The 18,382-nt window shown below is 43.2% G+C and overlaps 1 protein-coding gene across 2 annotated transcripts in view; it reads left to right on the top strand.

Moving 5' to 3' along the window:
- The window catches only part of LOC134603254 (tropomodulin-2-like), an 81,538-nt gene that overhangs the window by 31,069 nt on the left and 32,087 nt on the right, over positions 1 to 18,382 (top strand). For both annotated transcript variants that reach the window (XM_063449045.1, XM_063449044.1), the window contains exon 3: positions 231 to 387. In XM_063449045.1, coding sequence (XP_063305115.1) covers positions 231 to 387 — 157 coding nt within the window. The remainder of the gene's footprint in view (positions 1 to 230; positions 388 to 18,382) is intronic.

The following is an 18,382-nucleotide window of genomic DNA, read 5'->3' as shown; positions in this document are numbered from 1 at the left end:
CAAGGTATACCACATTGACATAACATGTAGAATTTCTTATGTAATTAGGTTTAGTAGTCCTAACAACAACCTGTATAAAATTATTTTTTATTGCATTCAGCAAAATCTTCTTCGTGTTGTATATACGTCACTCCTTTGATCCCCCTGAGAATTAATAAATGTATAGTAAATTGCAAACACCGGCCATCATCAACATGTCTATCTGACACCTCCTACCTCCTGTGTTTTAGAATGCACTGTTACCCGCTGGTTTCCGACAGAAGGACCAAACAACTAAAGAGGCATCTGGGACTTTTGACCGAGAACATCTTCTGGCTTATCTCCAGAAAGAAGCTATGGAGCATAAGGACATAGAAGACTCTGTTCCTTTTACTGGAGAGAAGAAAGGTAATATTGACCAGTCATGTGCATTAAAATATAACGATGGGTGATATTTTCACCTATGCTAGTCAACATAAACATGTAGCAAAGATCAGTGTATTTGTCATTGTATTTTTTTATTTAAAGAAATACCACAAACTTTTGTGTGTCTTAGTTAACCTACTGTTGTTATATTTGCATCAATTGTACACCACACCTTATGAGATAATGAAGTTAAAGAAGCACTGTCACCATCTTGCAGAAGTCGCAAAGACCCCCGATGGTGACATCACCGCTTGGGGTCTGATGGCCAGGAGGACAGGTAAAGGTAAGTTCTACTTACCTGAACCTGCCCCTTGCTGGCGTGGTCATCTTCCTCTTCTAATAATACCTCCTCCCTTCGTCTTGTCTCTGTTGGAGTCCCCCAAGGCTTTGTATTTCTATTTTCTCTTTATACTGCCTCTCTAGGCAAACTTATTACTTCATTTGAATTCCACTACCACCTGTACGCTGATGACACTCAGATATATCTCTCCTCCCCGGACCTCTTCCCTAGTGTCCTGCAACGTGTCACTGCTTGCCTTTCTTCCATCTCTGACTGGATGTCCTCCCGCTTTCTGAAACTCAATCTCTCTAAAATTGAACTTCTTGTCTTTCCTCCTCCTAATACTGATCCTCCTCCTTCACTCTCCCTTCAAGTTAGTGGTACCTACATTAGTCCATCCTTCACTTTCCCTCCTAATTTTCCCTTTATTGGTCAAAATAGAATCACTTTGTGGCTGCCCCCTAACCATCAAACATCTTTTTTATTTTTTATTTTATGCCATGGACGGAACTCCGAATCCCAAAGCAAATTGATTTGTCTATTGTACGTCATGATTTGACCACACAGCAGTTTTGCAAGCAAATGTATAGTTTGGGAGAAAAAACTATTTACAAATAAGTGTTCCTCCCACTTCTTATAATTGACATATATTCTTTGCCATTTATTTGACTGACAATGAAGAGAAAAAAAGACCTACCAGAGGAGGTCATTCTGCCTTCCCAACCATAGCAACCCGGTTTATCTCTGCTGATGTAATCAGGCTTCTCGTAGAATTTTGTATGAGAAGCAATGAATGAAGATAGTGAATGGCAAGACTTGAGTCAAAATCCTCTCTGGACGAAGAAACACCATCTAGTGGCTGCCAGGGTAGCAGTCACTGGAGGTGTGTTTAACCCTGCAATCAGGGCTCGAGTCCTGCAGGAACGCGTGGGAACGGCGTTCCTGCACTTTTTTTAGAGCAGGAACGCCGTTCCCGTTTGTGGTCCTGCAGGCACTCAGGGGGCGGCAAAAAATGCCGCCCCCAAATGCCCCTGTCATGGGGGGCCCAAGAGGTGGCCTGATGGCCATCTGAAGGATCCCCCCCGGCCGGCTCTTGTCTCTCGCTGTCAGCCGCGGCGAGGGAGCTGTGTTCTCTCTGCTCCCTCTCGCCGCGCCGTTTGCTGATGCCGGGAGCCGGAATATGACGTCATTTCCGGCTCCCGGCATCAGCAGACAGCCCACGCGGCGAGAGGGAGCAGACAGGACATATCTCCCTCGCCGCGGCTGACAGCGAGAGACAAGAGCCGGCCGCACTGAAGCCCCACTGGACCCCAGGGACAGGTCCACGCCAGCTCTCCAGGTAGGGAGGCTGGGTGGACATTATTTTTTTCATTATTTTCACTTTTATTGCACAAACTCCTCAGGAGCTGTTTAACACTAAAAAATATTAACAACATTAGTTTAACAACATTGACTTGCATGCTTACCCTTTATAAATACAACAGTGACATAAAACCTGGATAATAATAATAATTTAACATTCAATAACTGTGAGAGATCCATTTGAATACTTTGATAAGTGACGTAACCCTGGTGAGCGAACTGCACACGTCAGGTTTTTTCTTAGAAAGTAAGAGAGTTTGCATATACTAAGCACTCATTAAACTTTTCTGGAAAATGATCAAGAATTTTACATGAAAATCTTGGTGTTCACCATGAATTCTAGAAATGCAAATTCTGTTAACTTTGCTTAATGACAATTATCTGTAATGTTTCCATTTTTGGAAATTATTTGGAAGCTAAGAACATACAGCTGGAACATGGGTGGACATTTTTAATTTAAAAAAAAATATATATCTATAAAATAATTTTTGTGTATATGTGTGTGTGTTGTGTGTATGTGAGTGAGTGTGTCTGGGAGTGTATGTGTGTGTTGGTGTGTGTATGTGTATGTGTCTGGGAGTGTGTATGTGAGTGTGTGTGTCTGTGAGTGTATGTGTATGTGTCTGGGAGTGAGTGTGTGTGTCTGTGTCTGTGAGTGTATCTATGTGTATTTGTGTGTGTGTGTGTGTGTGTCTGTGAGTGTATGTATGTGTGTGTGTGTATGTGTCTGGGAGTGTGTGTATGTGTGTCTCTGTGAATTTGTGTGTGCCTGTGTTTGTGTTTGTGTGTGTCTTTGTGTGTCTGTGAGTGTACGTGTGTGTCTGTAAGTGTATGTGTGCACCTGAGTGTGTGTGTACGTGTTTATATATGCATAGTTTTTTTTTTTTTTTTGGTGGTGGGGTGTGGGTGGAACTCGAGTGAGTTCCCACACTTTATTCCCCAGGACTTGACCCCTGCCTGCAATGTAAACATAATCTCTAAAACGGTCATGTTTTACATTGCGGGAGCAAAACTTACCGTATATACTCGAGTATAAGCCGACCCGAATATAAGCCGAGGCCCCTAATTTTATCCCAAAAAACTGGGAAAACTTATTGACTCGAGTATAAGACTAGGGTGGGAAATGCAGCAGCTACTGGTAAATTTCTAAATAAAATTAGATCCTAAAAAAAATATATTAATTGAATATTTATTTACAGTGTGTGTATAATGAATGCAGTGTGTGCGTATGTGTGTGTGTATGAGTGCAGCGTGTGTGTATGAGTGCAGTGTGTGTATGAGTGCAGTGTGTGTGTGCATGAATGCAGTGTGTGTGTGCATGAATGCAGTGTGTGTGTGTATGAATGCAGTGTGTGAATGCAGTGTGTGCAGGGCCGGTGCAAGGATATTTGCCGCCGTAGGCAAAAAAAAATTTGCCGCTCCCTCCCCCCCCCCATATGTCCTGACTTCCCCTCCTCCTCCCTCAGTGGTCCTTACCTCCCCACCCCCGTGTTCCTTCACCCCCCCCCAGTGGTCCTGACTCACCCCTCCCCTAGTGGTCCTTACCCTCCCCTCCCCTAGTGGTCCTTACTTCCCCCTCCCCTCCCATAGTGGTCCTTATCCCACTCCCTCCCTCTCATAGTGGTCCTTATCCCCCTTCTCCCTCCCATAGTGTTCCTTATCCCCCCCATCCCTCCCATAGTGGTCCATATACCCCCCCTCCCTCCCATAGTGGTCCTTATACCCCCCTCCCTCCCATAGTGGTCCTTATCCCACCCCGTCCCATAGTGGTCCTTATACCCCCCCTCCCTCCCATAGTGGTCCTTATACCCCCCTCCCTCCCATAGTGGTCCTTATCCCCCCCCCTCCCTCCCATAGTGGTCCTTATACCCCCCTCCCTCCAATAGTGGTCCTTATCCCCCCCTCCCTCCCATAGTGGTCCTTATCCCCCCCTCCCTCCCATAGTGGTCCTTATACCCCCCTCCCTCCCATAGCGGTCCTTATACCCCCTCCCTCCCATAGTGGTCCTTATCCCCCCCCTCCCTCCCATAGTGGTCCTTATCCCCCCCTCCCTCCCATAGTGGTCCTTATACCCCCCTCCCTCCCATAGTGGTCCTTATCCCCCCCCTCCCTCCCATAGTGGTCCTTATCCCCCCCTCCCTCCCATAGTGGTCCTTATACCCCCCCTCCCTCCCATAGCGGTCCTTATACCCCCCTCCCTCCCATAGTGGTCCTTAACCCACCCCCTCCCTCCCATAGTGGTCCTTATACCCCCCCCTCCCATAGTGGTCCTTATACCCCTTTTTTTTGTTATTATTAATTTTTTTTTATTATTATTATTTTTTTATTATTATTTCTTATTTTATTTATATATATTTTTTTTTCGTCCCCCCTCCCTGCTTGATATATGGCAGGGAGGGGGGCTCTCCTTCCCTGGTGGTCCAGTGGCAGTTCAGTGGGGGGGAGAGGGGGGCTGGCAGAGCTGTAACTTACCTGTCCTGCAGCTCCTGTCAGCTCTCTCCTCCTCTGCGCCGTCCGTTCTGCTCTTCTGTCAGCTCCCAGTGTAAATCTCGCGAGAGCCGCGGCTCTCGCGAGATTTACACTGGGAGCTGACCGAGGTGCTGACCGGACGGCGCAGAGGAGGAGAGAGCTGACAGGAGCTGCAGGACAGGTAAGTTACAGCTCTGCCAGCCCCCCTCTCCCCCCAGTCTGTATTATGGCAATGCAAATTGCCATAATACAGACCTTGACTCGAGTATAAGCCGAGTTGGGGTTTTTCAGCCCAAAAAATGGGCTGAAAAACTCGGCTTATACTCGAGTATATACGGTACTTATTTTACCCACCACTGTGACATGTTAAAAGAGCTAAACTGGCTATCATTGGAATCCTGCTGCACTCTTCATCTTTCCAGCCTTGTGCTTTTTTTTTTTTCCTACCTGAGTAGAATGCTCTCCCGAGCTATTCCGCAATACAAAAATAAAGTGGCTCGATCCTCATTTTCCTACAGAGCATCGCAATTATGGAATAACCTCAGGGACACAGTCAACTCTTCATTCAATCTAAAATCTTTTAAAGGATCTATGGCAACGTACCTCAATACAGAATGCACCTGTCATGGTTGAATATATTATTACCTATTATGTGTTACATTTATATGTGTCTATGTATGTATGTATGTATGTATACAGGGAGTGCAGAATTATTAGGCAAGTTGTATTTTTGAGGATTAATTTTATTATTGAACAACAACCATGTTCTCAATGAACCCCAAAAACTCATTAATATCAAAGCTGAATATTTTTGGAAGTAGTTTTTAGTTTGTTTTTAGTTATAGCTATTTTAGGGGGATATCTGTGTGTGCAGGTGACTATTACTGTGCATAATTATTAGGCAACTTAACAAAAAACAAATATATACCCATTTCAATTATTTATTTTTACCAGTGAAACCAATATAACATCTCAACATTCACAAATATACATTTCTGACATTCAAAAACATAACAAAAACAAATCAGTGACCAATATAGCCACCTTTCTTTGCAAGGACACTCAAAAGCCTGCCATCCATGGATTCTGTCAGTGTTTTGATCTGTTCACCATCAACATTGCGTGCAGCAGCAACCACAGCCTCCCAGACACTGTTCAGAGAGGTGTACTGTTTTCCCTCCTTGTAAATCTCACATTTGATGATGGACCACAGGTTCTCAATGGGGTTCAGATCAGGTGAACAAGGAGGCCATGTCATTAGATTTTCTTCTTTTATACCCTTTCTTGCCAGCCACGCTGTGGAGTACTTGGACGCGTGTGATGGAGCATTGCCCTGCATGAAAATCATGTTTTTCTTGAAGGATGCAGAAGAAGGTGTCTTCCAGAAACTGGCAGTAGGACTGGGAGTTGAGCTTGACTCCATCCTCAACCCGCAAAGGCCCCACAAGCTCATCTTTGATGATACCAGCCCAAACCAGTACTCCACCTCCACCTTGCTGGCGTCTGAGTCGGACTGGAGCTCTCTGCCCTTTACCAATCCATCCATCTGGCCCATCAAGACTCACTCTCATTTCATCAGTCCATAAAACCTTAGAAAAATCAGTCTTGAGATATTTCTTGGCCCAGTCTTGACGTTTCAGCTTGTGTGTCTTGTTCAGTGGTGGTCGTCTTTCAGCCTTTCTTACCTTGGCCATGTCTCTGAGTATTGCACACCTGGTGCTTTTGGGCACTCCAGGGATGTTGCAAACCAAACTGGTGGCAAGTGGCATCTTGGCAGCTGCACGCTTGACTTTTCTCAGTTCATGGGCAGTTATTTTGCGCCTTGGTTTCTCCACACGCTTCTTGCGACCCTGTTGACTATTTTGAATGAAACGCTTGATTGTTCGATGATCACGCTTCAGAAGCTTTGCAATTTTAAGAGTGCTGCATCCCTCTGCAAGATATCTCACTATTTTTGACTTTTCTGAGCCTGTCAAGTCCTTCTTTTGACCCATTTTGCCAAAGGAAAGGAAGTTGCCTAATAATTATGCACACCTGATATAGGGTGTTGATGTCATTAGACCACACCCCTTCTCATTACAGAGCTGCACATCACCTAATATGCTTAATTGGTAGTAGGCTTTCGAGCCTATACAGCTTGGAGTAAGACAACATGCATAAAGAGGATGATGTGGCCAAAATACTCATTTGCCTAATAATTCTGCACTCCCTGTATATATATATATATATATATATATATATATATATAGTTTGTATATTGTTTTTTTGTAATAATGTATGCTATTGTAACAAAGCAATGTTTTGTAGACACACGACAAGCTTGAAAACAAGAGAAATCTCAATGTATCCATCCTGGTAAAATGTTTTATAAATAAATAAATAAAACGCCAGGGGCATTAGCACACACAGACCACTTCATTGCGATGAGGCTGTCTGGATGCTTATAGTGCCACTTTTATGCCTGTGTCGTGACCCATATACAGTCCCTATGCTATTTCAGAAGGTCCTCAGTGGAAATGACACATCAATATCATAACCGCCCATAGTAAGTTCTTTACTAAGGCGGGATTGCTTTCTCCAGTGTCAGACCCATTTGACACGGGGGTGGGTTAAATTTAGGTGTTCTGTAAAATGCATTTTAATGGTAAATTACAATTGAAGAATGGGCTGCCAAGCTAATAGCATATTTCTAATTTGTTTCCCTGTCAAAAAAGAGTTAAACTGGTCCTACTTACAAAATAAATAAATATGTTTTTCATCTGTGTAGGGGGCATGCGCTGCTATGCATGCTCTGTGGGCCCTGGGTTTATTTATGAAGTTTATTGGTGAGGCTTGCTGGTTTGTACTGATCTTTAGTGCATTGAAAAGGACATGTGTTTTCTATTATGATGTAAGAAAATACTAAATGTTTCCCATCTGATAAATTAGCAGGAGAAAAGGCTGTTCTGGTCACCATCCAAATACTCTAATGCTTATATCCATTGCTATAATGTACTTTTTGTTTTGAATTATTATGTAAATTTAGCCAAAATTAATTTTTATAGGAACATTTGTAGCTCTTAAAGAACAGCATGTTAATTTATAGTTAAAAAAGGAATAGTATACTCTAACGCACAGGTTATAGCAGTGGTTATGATGCAGGGAGTTTTCAGGCACAGACAGTCCCTCTGATTTCCATAAAACACTGTTTTCAAGTCATCCACTTTTTGCATTATTCTTACAAAATTGAACAGCAGTTATAAAATCTTTGGGCCATGCATGATCTATTGCATACATTTGTTAAATCAAGAAACAAGAGAGGAAATATTAGAGGTGGACCAGGTCCACATCAAAATTCCTAAAGGGTTACAGAGATATCAGAAGGGCATGAACCCCATACAATATTTAAAGCAAAAGAAAAGACTAGAGTGAAATGGTTGTTCCACTAGAGATGGAAAAATTGGACACCCATCCCACCAGAAGATATCTCTAGGGTATTGAAAATAATTATATGGTATAACCTTTATTAAGCCGCTAACGGGCAAAACAAAACAAAGTGTAAATAACAGTGACACACTCGTGAAAATTCAAGTGAATTAAAAGCTGGGTAGATGCAATGTGGGTATCGTCTAGAGGTAGTGAAAGTGGCAACGGTATCAAAGATGAAGTTAAAGTACAAAGTACAGTATATAGTACAGTATAGACTAAATCAGATATCGCGTAGCCCACATTCCTCTAGACTTAGATACTCACAGTCTGTAGGACTTTTTAGGTAACTCGGCTATAGAGGTGGGACTAGACCTGTTACATAGACTCCAGTGTATTTTTTGATTATAATAAATACATCAGTACTAGATCTATCGTGCAGTATTCATCTAACTATGCACATAGAAACACGAGTCTGAAGTAAACTGAAGGAGAGTGTATACCAATAATATCACTCTTTGCTTAAGTCGAGTGATAATACATAGGGCGCTGTTTTATCAATAAAAAACGTAATAGCGACATCTATGCATATATATGTATACACAATATAGGCTAGTGGGTACTATTTCTGATATCCATAAGTCTCCTTATATTGAAAATAGTATCCTGGAGATAATTATGATAGCAGACAAATAGTAATACACTTAATGAGTAGAGCAGTGGAGGAAATATCGCAGTATATCAAAAACAGAAGCAAGTGCATAGGTATAGATTGGAGATGTGAGTGAGGAGATTGGTATAGCAGAGTGAACCATATATAGAATGGCCAGGGCCGGCCTTAGGGGTGTGCAAGCTGTGCGGTCGCACAGGGCGCCATGGCAACAGGGGCGCCCTGGCAGCAGACACAATTCAATGTCTGCAGCATTCATGAGCTGGCTGGGGAGATCAGATCTCCCCAGCCAGCCCACCGAATTTAACTAAGCAGTACTTACTGCATGGTAAGCAGGCAGGCAGCAGGGACCCACACTCACTCATTCAATGCTGACCGAGCAGCACTTCCACTCCCTGTACTCAGTGTGACACCTTAGCCCCGCCCCCTCCTCACACAGAACAAGCAGTGTGGGAAGGCAGGGACAGACAGCAGGCACAGCATGGTAAGACCAAAGGGACAGGAGGTGGAGTAAGAGAAAAATGGACAAGTGGGGTTAGAAGGATAAACCTTTCTAGGAGTGTGGGAGAAAAAAAAAAGAGGTTTGGTAGAGGGAGAGAGGTGAAGTTTATGGAAGAGGGAGAAGCCTAATATGGGGTAGTTTGTGCAATATTCTTGTATGTGAAGGACTCAAGTCAATGTGTATCAGAGAGTGTGCATACTGTCAGTGAATGTCCAGGTTAATGTAGTGTGTGTGTATTTTTTTTTATTTTTTTTTTAATGGGCAGATGCTCAATGCACATGTCTGCTTTTACAGAAGAACTACATATTGCAAGTCTAAGGTGTTTTGAACAAGAACCTACAAACTAGCACCAGCACCTACATTGCCCTGCTTTGGGAAGTGTCCCAAAGCAGGGTAAATCAATCTAGATCTGCAGCTATTGCAAACAGATTTCACACATCCACAAAGAAAACATGCACAAAGAATTGCATGCACATATTTTCCTTTGGGGGCACATCTACTAAATTGTTAGAAACAATAAACAGCCAGTTCCTTTAATGGGACACTATAGTCAGCAGAACCAGTGGTGTATCCTGGTTTTGTGCTGCCCTAGGCAGGACAAAACTCAGGCGCCCCCCCTCCCCCTGCGCCACCCCCACCCAACCTTTCCCCCCGCCCGCATTCTAAATACACACACACACATTCACTGACAGATACGCATACACTAGCTAACAGAAACACACACACACACTAACAGACACACTCACACACACTAACAGACACACTCACACTCAGTAACAGACAAACTCACTCACTAGCAGACACAAACTAGCAGACACACACACTCACTAACATACACACACACTCACAGGCAAACACACACTAACAGACACACACATTAACAGACACACACACTAACAGACACACACACTAACAGACACACACACTAACAGACACACACACTAACAGACACAGATACAAACACTAACAGACACAGACACACACACACTAACAGACACAGACAGAAACACTGACACACACTGACACACACACACTGACAGACACACACACTCACAGACACACACACTCACAGACACACACACTCACCCACCCACATTAACACATTTTTTTTTATTTTTTTTAAGACATTTTTTTTTATTTTTTTTAAGACATTTTTTTTAATTTTTTTGAAGACATTTTTTTTATTTATTTTTAAGACTTTTTTTTATTTATTTTTAACACATTTTATTTTTATTTATTTTTAACACTTTTTTTTTTATTTAACACCCCCCCCCCCCCAGCCTCCTTACCTTTGGGAATGCTGGGGAGGGGGGTGGCTCTTCCTCCCTGGTGGTCCAGTGGCTGCTGGGCGATCGGGCGGCACTGCCTGGCGGGCGGGCGGGCGGGCGGCCGGCGAGGGAGCACTTCCCCTGAGCTGTCTGCTCAGCTCCCTCGCCAGCCTCAGAGTGAGGCTGGGAGCCGGAATATGACGTCATATTCCGGCTCCGCCTCCCAGCCTCACTCTGCGGCTGGCGAGGGAGCTGAGCAGACAGCTCAGGGGAAGTGCTCCCTCGCCAGCCGCCCGCCCGCCCGCCAGGCAGTGCCGCCCGATCGCCCAGCAGCCAGGCATGTCTGTTAGCCGCAAGGCTAACAAGACATTTGCCTTGGGCATTTGGGGGCGGCTTTTTTTGCCGCCCTCTGGAAAATGCCGCCCAAGGCAAATGCCTTGTTTGCCTCGCGGCTAATACGCCCCTGAGCAGAACAACTACAGCTTTAATGTAGTTGTTCTGGTGAGTATAATCATTTACTTCAGGCATTTTCATGCAAACACTGCCATTTACATTGCCCCCTAGGGACACCTCCAAGTGGCCACTGGAGGTGCTTCCTGGGGCAGTGCTGCACAGTAGGCAGCACTGCCGTTTAGTGTCTCCATGCTCTGCATGGAGACGCTGACATTTTCTAATAGAGATGCATTGAGTCAATGCATCTCTATGAGGAGGTACAGATTGGCCCAAACTGCTTTTGGCCCCACCTCTTTGCCAACTTTAGCCAATCCAGTGCTTTCCCTGGGAAAGTTGCAAATTTGCACTATTCTAAAAACTTTTTATGACCAGGAAGGGGCGCGGTGAAGATTTTTCGCACAGGGCGCCTAAAGCCCTAAGGCCGGCACTGAGAATGGCACCCGCCAACCTCACTAGTCTCTCCCAAAAACAGAGGCCACTAAAGGAAATATACTGCTAATGCATATTAATGATAGAGTCAAAAGGTCTAACTCATAGATATATTCCCTACACACTGCTGCTTCAAGGCAGCCTATCACTAATTGGAATAAATAAACTTGCTAACTGGCTGAAAGGAGTAGCTACTTGCAATGCAGCCTAGCACTGGAACGCCCTGGTAAGCTATCAAGCTGGCTGAAGAAAATATAACTCAGTCTATCTCCTGTTGCTGTAAATAGCTGCTGCTGCTATTGCCATCCTGCAGACAGTCTGATATTCCAAATCCCTGAACGTTGGGTTCAATAATCTCCTTCGATACTAATTCCCCCAATATAACATAGCCGGCTGCAGCTATTTACAGCAACAGGAGATAGACTGAGTTATATTTTTTATTGTTATAATTTTTATTGTTATATTTTTATTGTTATAATGCAGAACCTATAGAGGTACAACCTCTCCCCCCCATACTGTTAAAATTACACTTCGGTTTGAACACTAACTTCTATCACATATGTTGCAGTGGTAATTCTGCCCCTCTCAGCCTGCCATTTAGATGAATGCTGTAAAATACTACAGCACATGAAGCTGTGATTTCTGGGAGTTGCAGTTCATCGGTTTGCTTTTGTAAGGTAGAGCATGGAAAATTGTCCCTGAAATTCTTGATATACTCGTAAAGCTCCGCTTATTTAAAAAGTTCAACGGAGCTAAAGAATTTTAAGTGCGCATCAGTCAATTCCTTCTTTAGTGAGCTCTCATTGCAGTAGCTGTACGGCATTGAGATTTACAGCAAATGCTGGAACTTCTAACTTGTGCGTAATTTAATGTTTTATAAGAAGAAAGGATCAGGTTCAGCCTGGACTGTCCCTTAAAGGCAGCAACTTGATAGACACTGCTTTACTGGTTGTTAAAAAGGGGTAGCCAACAGGTGTCAGGCTAGCAGCAGCTATCTAGTTATCTACAAGGTAAGAGTGGTATACAGATATGTCACTGCAGTCAATGGTGTATAGGATAATATTCATTATAGCTTGCAATATGAAGGTAAGGCCTGCTAACTGATACAAATGTAAATGCTTCCAAGCATAATGTGGCCCATTCACAAACTGTAGATTGTACAGTAGATAGGAAGTGACAGGTGGCGTTGGGGCTTAGGGTGCTATAGGAGAGGTACCAGATGGCAACCAGGGCTGGAGATAGAATAGTTGCACTGTATAGGTGGAGGGGGCTTGTATTCTATCTATTGTATTGGGTGGCAGTAAAGGAGGTTAATGAAATAGGACAGGAATTCCAAAACGTCAATCCGCTGGTGTTGCAAAACTACAAGTCCACAAAGCATTATGGGAGTTGTAGTTTTTTTTTATTATTAATATGTTTTACTATAGCTCTACTAAAGTGCTATGATTTAGGTGTAGCAGGATATGATCTGATATGAATCTGGAAAATATTACAAGCACACAGACACACTGATTACGTAAGTCAACTACTTTCCAAGTATATAAATAAATAACTTGCTGATGGTGTGTAATTGATCATACAATCCATTAAATACAATTCCTGTATTAGTGATTGAAATAATATATCCCAGCTGTTACTCTTGTGGAGGGAACATGTAGGACACAGCATCAGCAATATAGATAATGGCAAAATACATCCATAGGGAATAAAGTAATGGTCTAATGTACCTTTCATCAGCAGTGAATGAGGAGGTTGTAGTAATAACTCGAAAACTTGTATAAAAGATTCAAAAGCACTTGCTGTGTTAAATATGCCCATTTTAAGCCACTACGGTAAAGACATATTACATTAACTTAGTTACCTGTGTGTTGAATGCTAGACATGCACAGCTGAAATCTCTCATGCTTGCCTTCATACGATGATGCTGGGAATGTGATTGATTCCCTAAACATAGCATTAGGTGTTGCAGTGATGTCATACCCTAACGCCAGATACACTGTATGTAATAAGTTCACATTGCCTGCCACTTTACAACTGTGCAGTTATAAGATTTGTAATTGTGGAAGTTATTATTAGGAGAAGAAAAGGAATGTGTGGCACTGGCTTACATTAGAGGGAATGTGTTGCAGGGAACCAAAAGGGGCAAAAGGGTCCTGTGTGTTACAGGTAACAGGAGGAGGGGTGATGGAAAAGGATTGTGCAGCATGGTGAGGGGGTTGTGTGGTGCAAACATGGATAAAGTGTGTTGTAAGTGATACCGGAGAAACTGACGGAAGCCAAGCACAGAGAGATGGACACAGGTTTCTTCAGGAAGGAAGAGATTCTTTATTGGATCACCGATCGGGACTCAGAGGGACTAGCGTCACCAAAATACAGCAAAGTCTGAGTACTGAATACATAGAGTACATTCCTTATATAGCACTGTAGCTCCTCCCACAATTAACTACACCCACACATACCCTTAACCTATTTAATAAATAGAGTCTAAACTCATCCATCCGGTCTAACCACGTGGCTCATCTGATACAAAGGAGAGGGACGCGTAATTCCAGTTCTTACATTCCTGCACCTGGTCAGTACAGTGATAACAGTATCTTAGCTACGTGTAATTAACTAACTGATACTACAAACACATATACATACATATGCCTTGTGGCAATCTTAGCCTGCTAAACTTGTATTTTACTGGAATTACATCACATTCCCCCCTTTGATGCCTCTGATATTTCACAATTACTTGAGGCATCACTTAACCTTGGTTTGCATATACCTCAGGTTACCATGAACCAGACCAGACTTATCTTATGATGTGAATCTTTTAACACTCATCTTCCTGCATTGGTTCTCCTTGATCTAGAGCCTTATACTTATATATCGCCATTATCTGTGCAGCAGCCTTCCTCTCTGCTATACTTCCTATCAGGCTTTGCACAGACCTAACTACTAAGGGTATAAGACACGGTAGGAGTAGACACAACAGTAAAATCAGTAGGACTCCACCTACCACTGCCTTAAGCCCTCCAAACCACTCATACCAGCTACCAAACCAACTACTTGGATTGTACCCTTTCCATACCTGAGTAGGCACATGCACTAGTTTAACCATATGGCTAGTAAGCTCAGCTATTGCTTGCCCTTCGTCATCTATTTGAAGACAGCAATTGCTCAGGTTAAACTTCCCACATACACCTCCCTCTACTGCCAAAAGGTAATCCAAGGCTAATCTATTTTGGTACACTGCTGTCCTCATCCTGGTATTATGCTTCGCTAGAAGATTGAGTGCTTGTGAGGTCTCATTAGTAATAATCTCAACCACCGCCTGTAATCTTATAATACGGTTGAGCATATAAATTGGGGTTCTATAACCAAAGGTACCATCTTCTGCCCACGTGGCTGGCCCATAATAATCTATGATACGCTGGGGAGGCCATTCATTATCTTCCCAGGTGCCTATCTCTAAGGGTCCCCTTTTCTTCCTATGATTCACATCATACACTTTAACACCTAAAGTCTCACCTGTTTCAATCGGTAACAAGAAGAAGGATGGTTTGAGCATACCCAACACACATGCCCCTTCCCAGTCCTGTGGCAACTCCGAATAGGCTTTCTTACCACAGATCCAGTACAAATTTGCTGGGGCTCTCCAGGTAGATGTGATGGATAAATCAAACCACACATCCTTTAAACTGGCATATCTAGCAAACGGGTTAGATGGTTCTGAGACATTTGAAGCCGACCACCAAGTTGTATTTTTAGTATCATCATCATAAGCTTTTTGCCCTAGACAAGTTAATTCTCCTACAGAAGTATTATACATTATTCCTTTCCTTGCTATGCAAACATAACCTATGATGGAGGTCTTTAATCTCCACTCAGATTTACCTCTAACACTCAAATGATAATCGGCTTGTGTAGATATTAGTTGGTCAACTGCCTCAGAACCGGACATTACCTCCTTTGCTTCCCAAGGCCATTGGTCTCCCATGTTAGTACCTCCACACACATAGCAGTTGGTAACATTAAGACTACCGGCAATACTTTCAGCTAGGTCAATGAACAGGTTTTTAGCGTTATGGGGGATCTTATTATCTATACTCATCTCTTCATAAAAGGAATGGTATACTTGATGAGTCTGGGAGGATACCGTATCAGTCTCTATTCCTATAAACAATAATGTCCCAGGATCTAAACCCGTCCCGTATATCTGAAACCCAAATAAATTTCCATACTTATCTAGGAACTTGTCGGGGTTATTAATAAGTATATGGACTGGGTTGCATTCCATAGACTTACAATAAGGGCTAGTCGGCAACTTAGTCACTATCATGTCTTTATCTACTGTCTGTCCCCAAGTCGCCCACCCCACACAAGACCAATATGGACAAAAGTTATAGTCTTTATTTGGGCATCTAGGACTCACATATTTATTTTTACTACTGGGACAAATATATTTATCATTAGACCCATACGTCCTCTCCCATCTAAGATCCCCACATACATTCCACATTTTCTACCACTTGATATCGCCTTACATGCATCAAATAGCAGAACACCCGAAGAATGTACGGATTCTAACACCGTCTTATTAATTAGGGTCCCCTGAGGATCTCCATTCCTGAGAGTCAACCAAATTGTACGAGGTTGATACTCTGGACTGAAGCACTTAGGTTCTCCTACTCCTAAATGGCACACACTATAGTCTATATTTAGGTATCTACATCTTGATACCTCTCCTTTACATTCGTATTGTGAATGCCAAATTAGGGTTTGGGAAATATGGTTACCTGTTCTCGTAGTCTTAATGCATACCTCACAGCTAGGAGTGTCGGTACCTCTACCTTCCTGAATATAAAAACACATATAAATAAACACAATCAAAAGCACATCTTTCGCCGTCATCCTCAGTCTTCGTCCGTGCGATGGAACCTCAGCTTCCAGGATGTGAGGGCTGCAGGGAATGGAGTTCTGCTCGTCTTCACAGGTGTCCCTTCGAGACTTTCCTGGCTTATACACTATGTGTTGGTAAGCGGACAGGCTTTATTATGGCCTTCTCACTCACACCTGTAACAATAAAATTTGTAATCCACAATAATTCCTCGTTACTCCGACTGAGTAGTGCGTTTCAACCGGATCTTGCAGGGATTCTCTGGATCTGCTGTAATTTGCCAAGAATCGACTGCTGCTGGTTTAACCCTGGAGTGATGTATCCACGGAGTTACTTCGGCTACTTTTATCGCTGTAGGGGTAGACAAAAGAACAACATAAGGACCTCTCCACTTGGGCCCTAACGGTACATTATTCCACTCTTTAATCCACACTTGGTCTCCTGGATGATAACTATGAACAGGGGGATAAATATTCACAGGTAATCTATCTTGTACCCATTTCTGTACCTCCTCCATAGTCTTACCCAACTCTACAACCTGCTGCCGGGTAATTCCTTCTCCCAACTGACTCAAGTCCCCCCTTAAGTTACCAAGTACGGGAGGTGGTCGCCCATACATGATTTCAAAAGGAGAGAGGCCCATCCTTCTGGTAGGGGTACTGCGGATTCGCAATAAAGCTATGGGTAAGAGAACGTTCCACTTAAGTTGGGTTTCCTGACACATTTTAGCCAACTGGTTCTTTATAGTTCTATTCATTCTCTCTACCTTACCAGAACTCTGGGGTCTATATGCAGTATGAAGCCTCCACTTTATACCAAGCATATGAGTCAGTTGTTGTAGGCACTGATGAACAAAAGCTGGACCATTGTCCGATCCTATAGAACAGGGTAGTCCATATCGGGGTATTATTTCTCGTAGCAGGAATCTTACAACTTCTCCTGCTTTCTCTGTACGAGTAGGACATGCTTCTACCCAGCCTGAATAGGTGCACACAATTACCAACAGGTAACGATGTCCACCCGATTTAGGCATTACTGTAAAGTCTATTTGTAGATCGGACATGGGGAGTCCCCCCATAAACTGGACTCCTGGTGGCTTTACTGGTCCTTGTCTTGCATTATTCTTAGCACACGTTACACATCTGCGTACAATGGCCTGAGTCAAGTTGGACAATCTTGGTATGTAGAAATGTTTCCTGAGAGATTCTTCAGTACTGTCTCTCCCAGAATGTGTCCCGTTGTGATAATTTTGGACAATTTCTACCGCTAGTGATGCTGGTATGACTATTCTTCCATCTTCTAGCTGATACCACTTGTTCTCCAAATACTTTCCCGGTTCAGTCTTTAACCACTCCTCTTCCTGAGCTGTATAAACTGGAGTCCATTGGGACAGTGGAGTTGGTATAAGAGCAGCTATATGCCCCACATACTCCTGTCTTCCTGATTCAGCAGCACGCTTAGCTGCACTATCTGCCATCCGATTTCCCTTGGTTACATCACCATCTCCTCTCAGATGCGCTCGACAATGTATGATACCGACTTCTTTCGGCTCCCACACTGCTTCCAATAGTTGTAGGATTTCAGCTGCGTACTTGATTTCTTTGCCTTCTGAATTCAGTAGTCCTCTTTCTTTATACAAAGCTCCGTGGGCATGAGTGGTTAAAAACGCATACTTAGAGTCCGTATAGATATTTACTCTTAAACCTTCAGCCAATTGTAACGCTCGTGTTAGTGCTATTAATTCTGCCTTTTGTGCTGATGTTCCTTTCGCCAGTGGCCGAGCTTCTATCACCTTGTCTATTGTTGTCACTGCATATCCTGCATAGCGGATCCCTTCTTTCACATAACTACTGCCGTCGGTGTAATATTGAACATCGGGGTTCTGGATGGGAAAATCACGAAGATCTGGTCTACTTGAAAATACTTCATCCATTACTTCCAAACAATCATGTTGACTTTCAGTAGGTTGCGGCAAAAGGGTAGCTGGATTTAAGGTGTTTACAGTCTCTAAATGCACTCTTGGGTTTTCACACAACATTGCTTGATACTTGGTCATACGGCTGTTACTAAACCAATGATTTCCTTTGTAATCCAACAACGTCTGTACTGCATGTGGGACTCGTACATAAAGTTCTTGACCCAGAGTGAGTTTATCGGCTTCAGCTACTAGCAGGGCGGCTGCAGCTACGGCTCTTAGACAAGGTGGAAGTCCGCTGGCCACTGCATCCAGTTGCTTAGACATGTAGGCAACAGG

The sequence above is a fragment of the Pelobates fuscus genome, chromosome 3 (assembly GCF_036172605.1).
Source record: "Pelobates fuscus isolate aPelFus1 chromosome 3, aPelFus1.pri, whole genome shotgun sequence".
In the NCBI taxonomy this organism is placed as follows: Eukaryota; Metazoa; Chordata; class Amphibia; order Anura; family Pelobatidae; genus Pelobates; species Pelobates fuscus.
The sequence above is the reverse complement of the archived record's forward strand: the minus strand, read 5'-3'. Positions and strand labels throughout refer to the sequence as shown.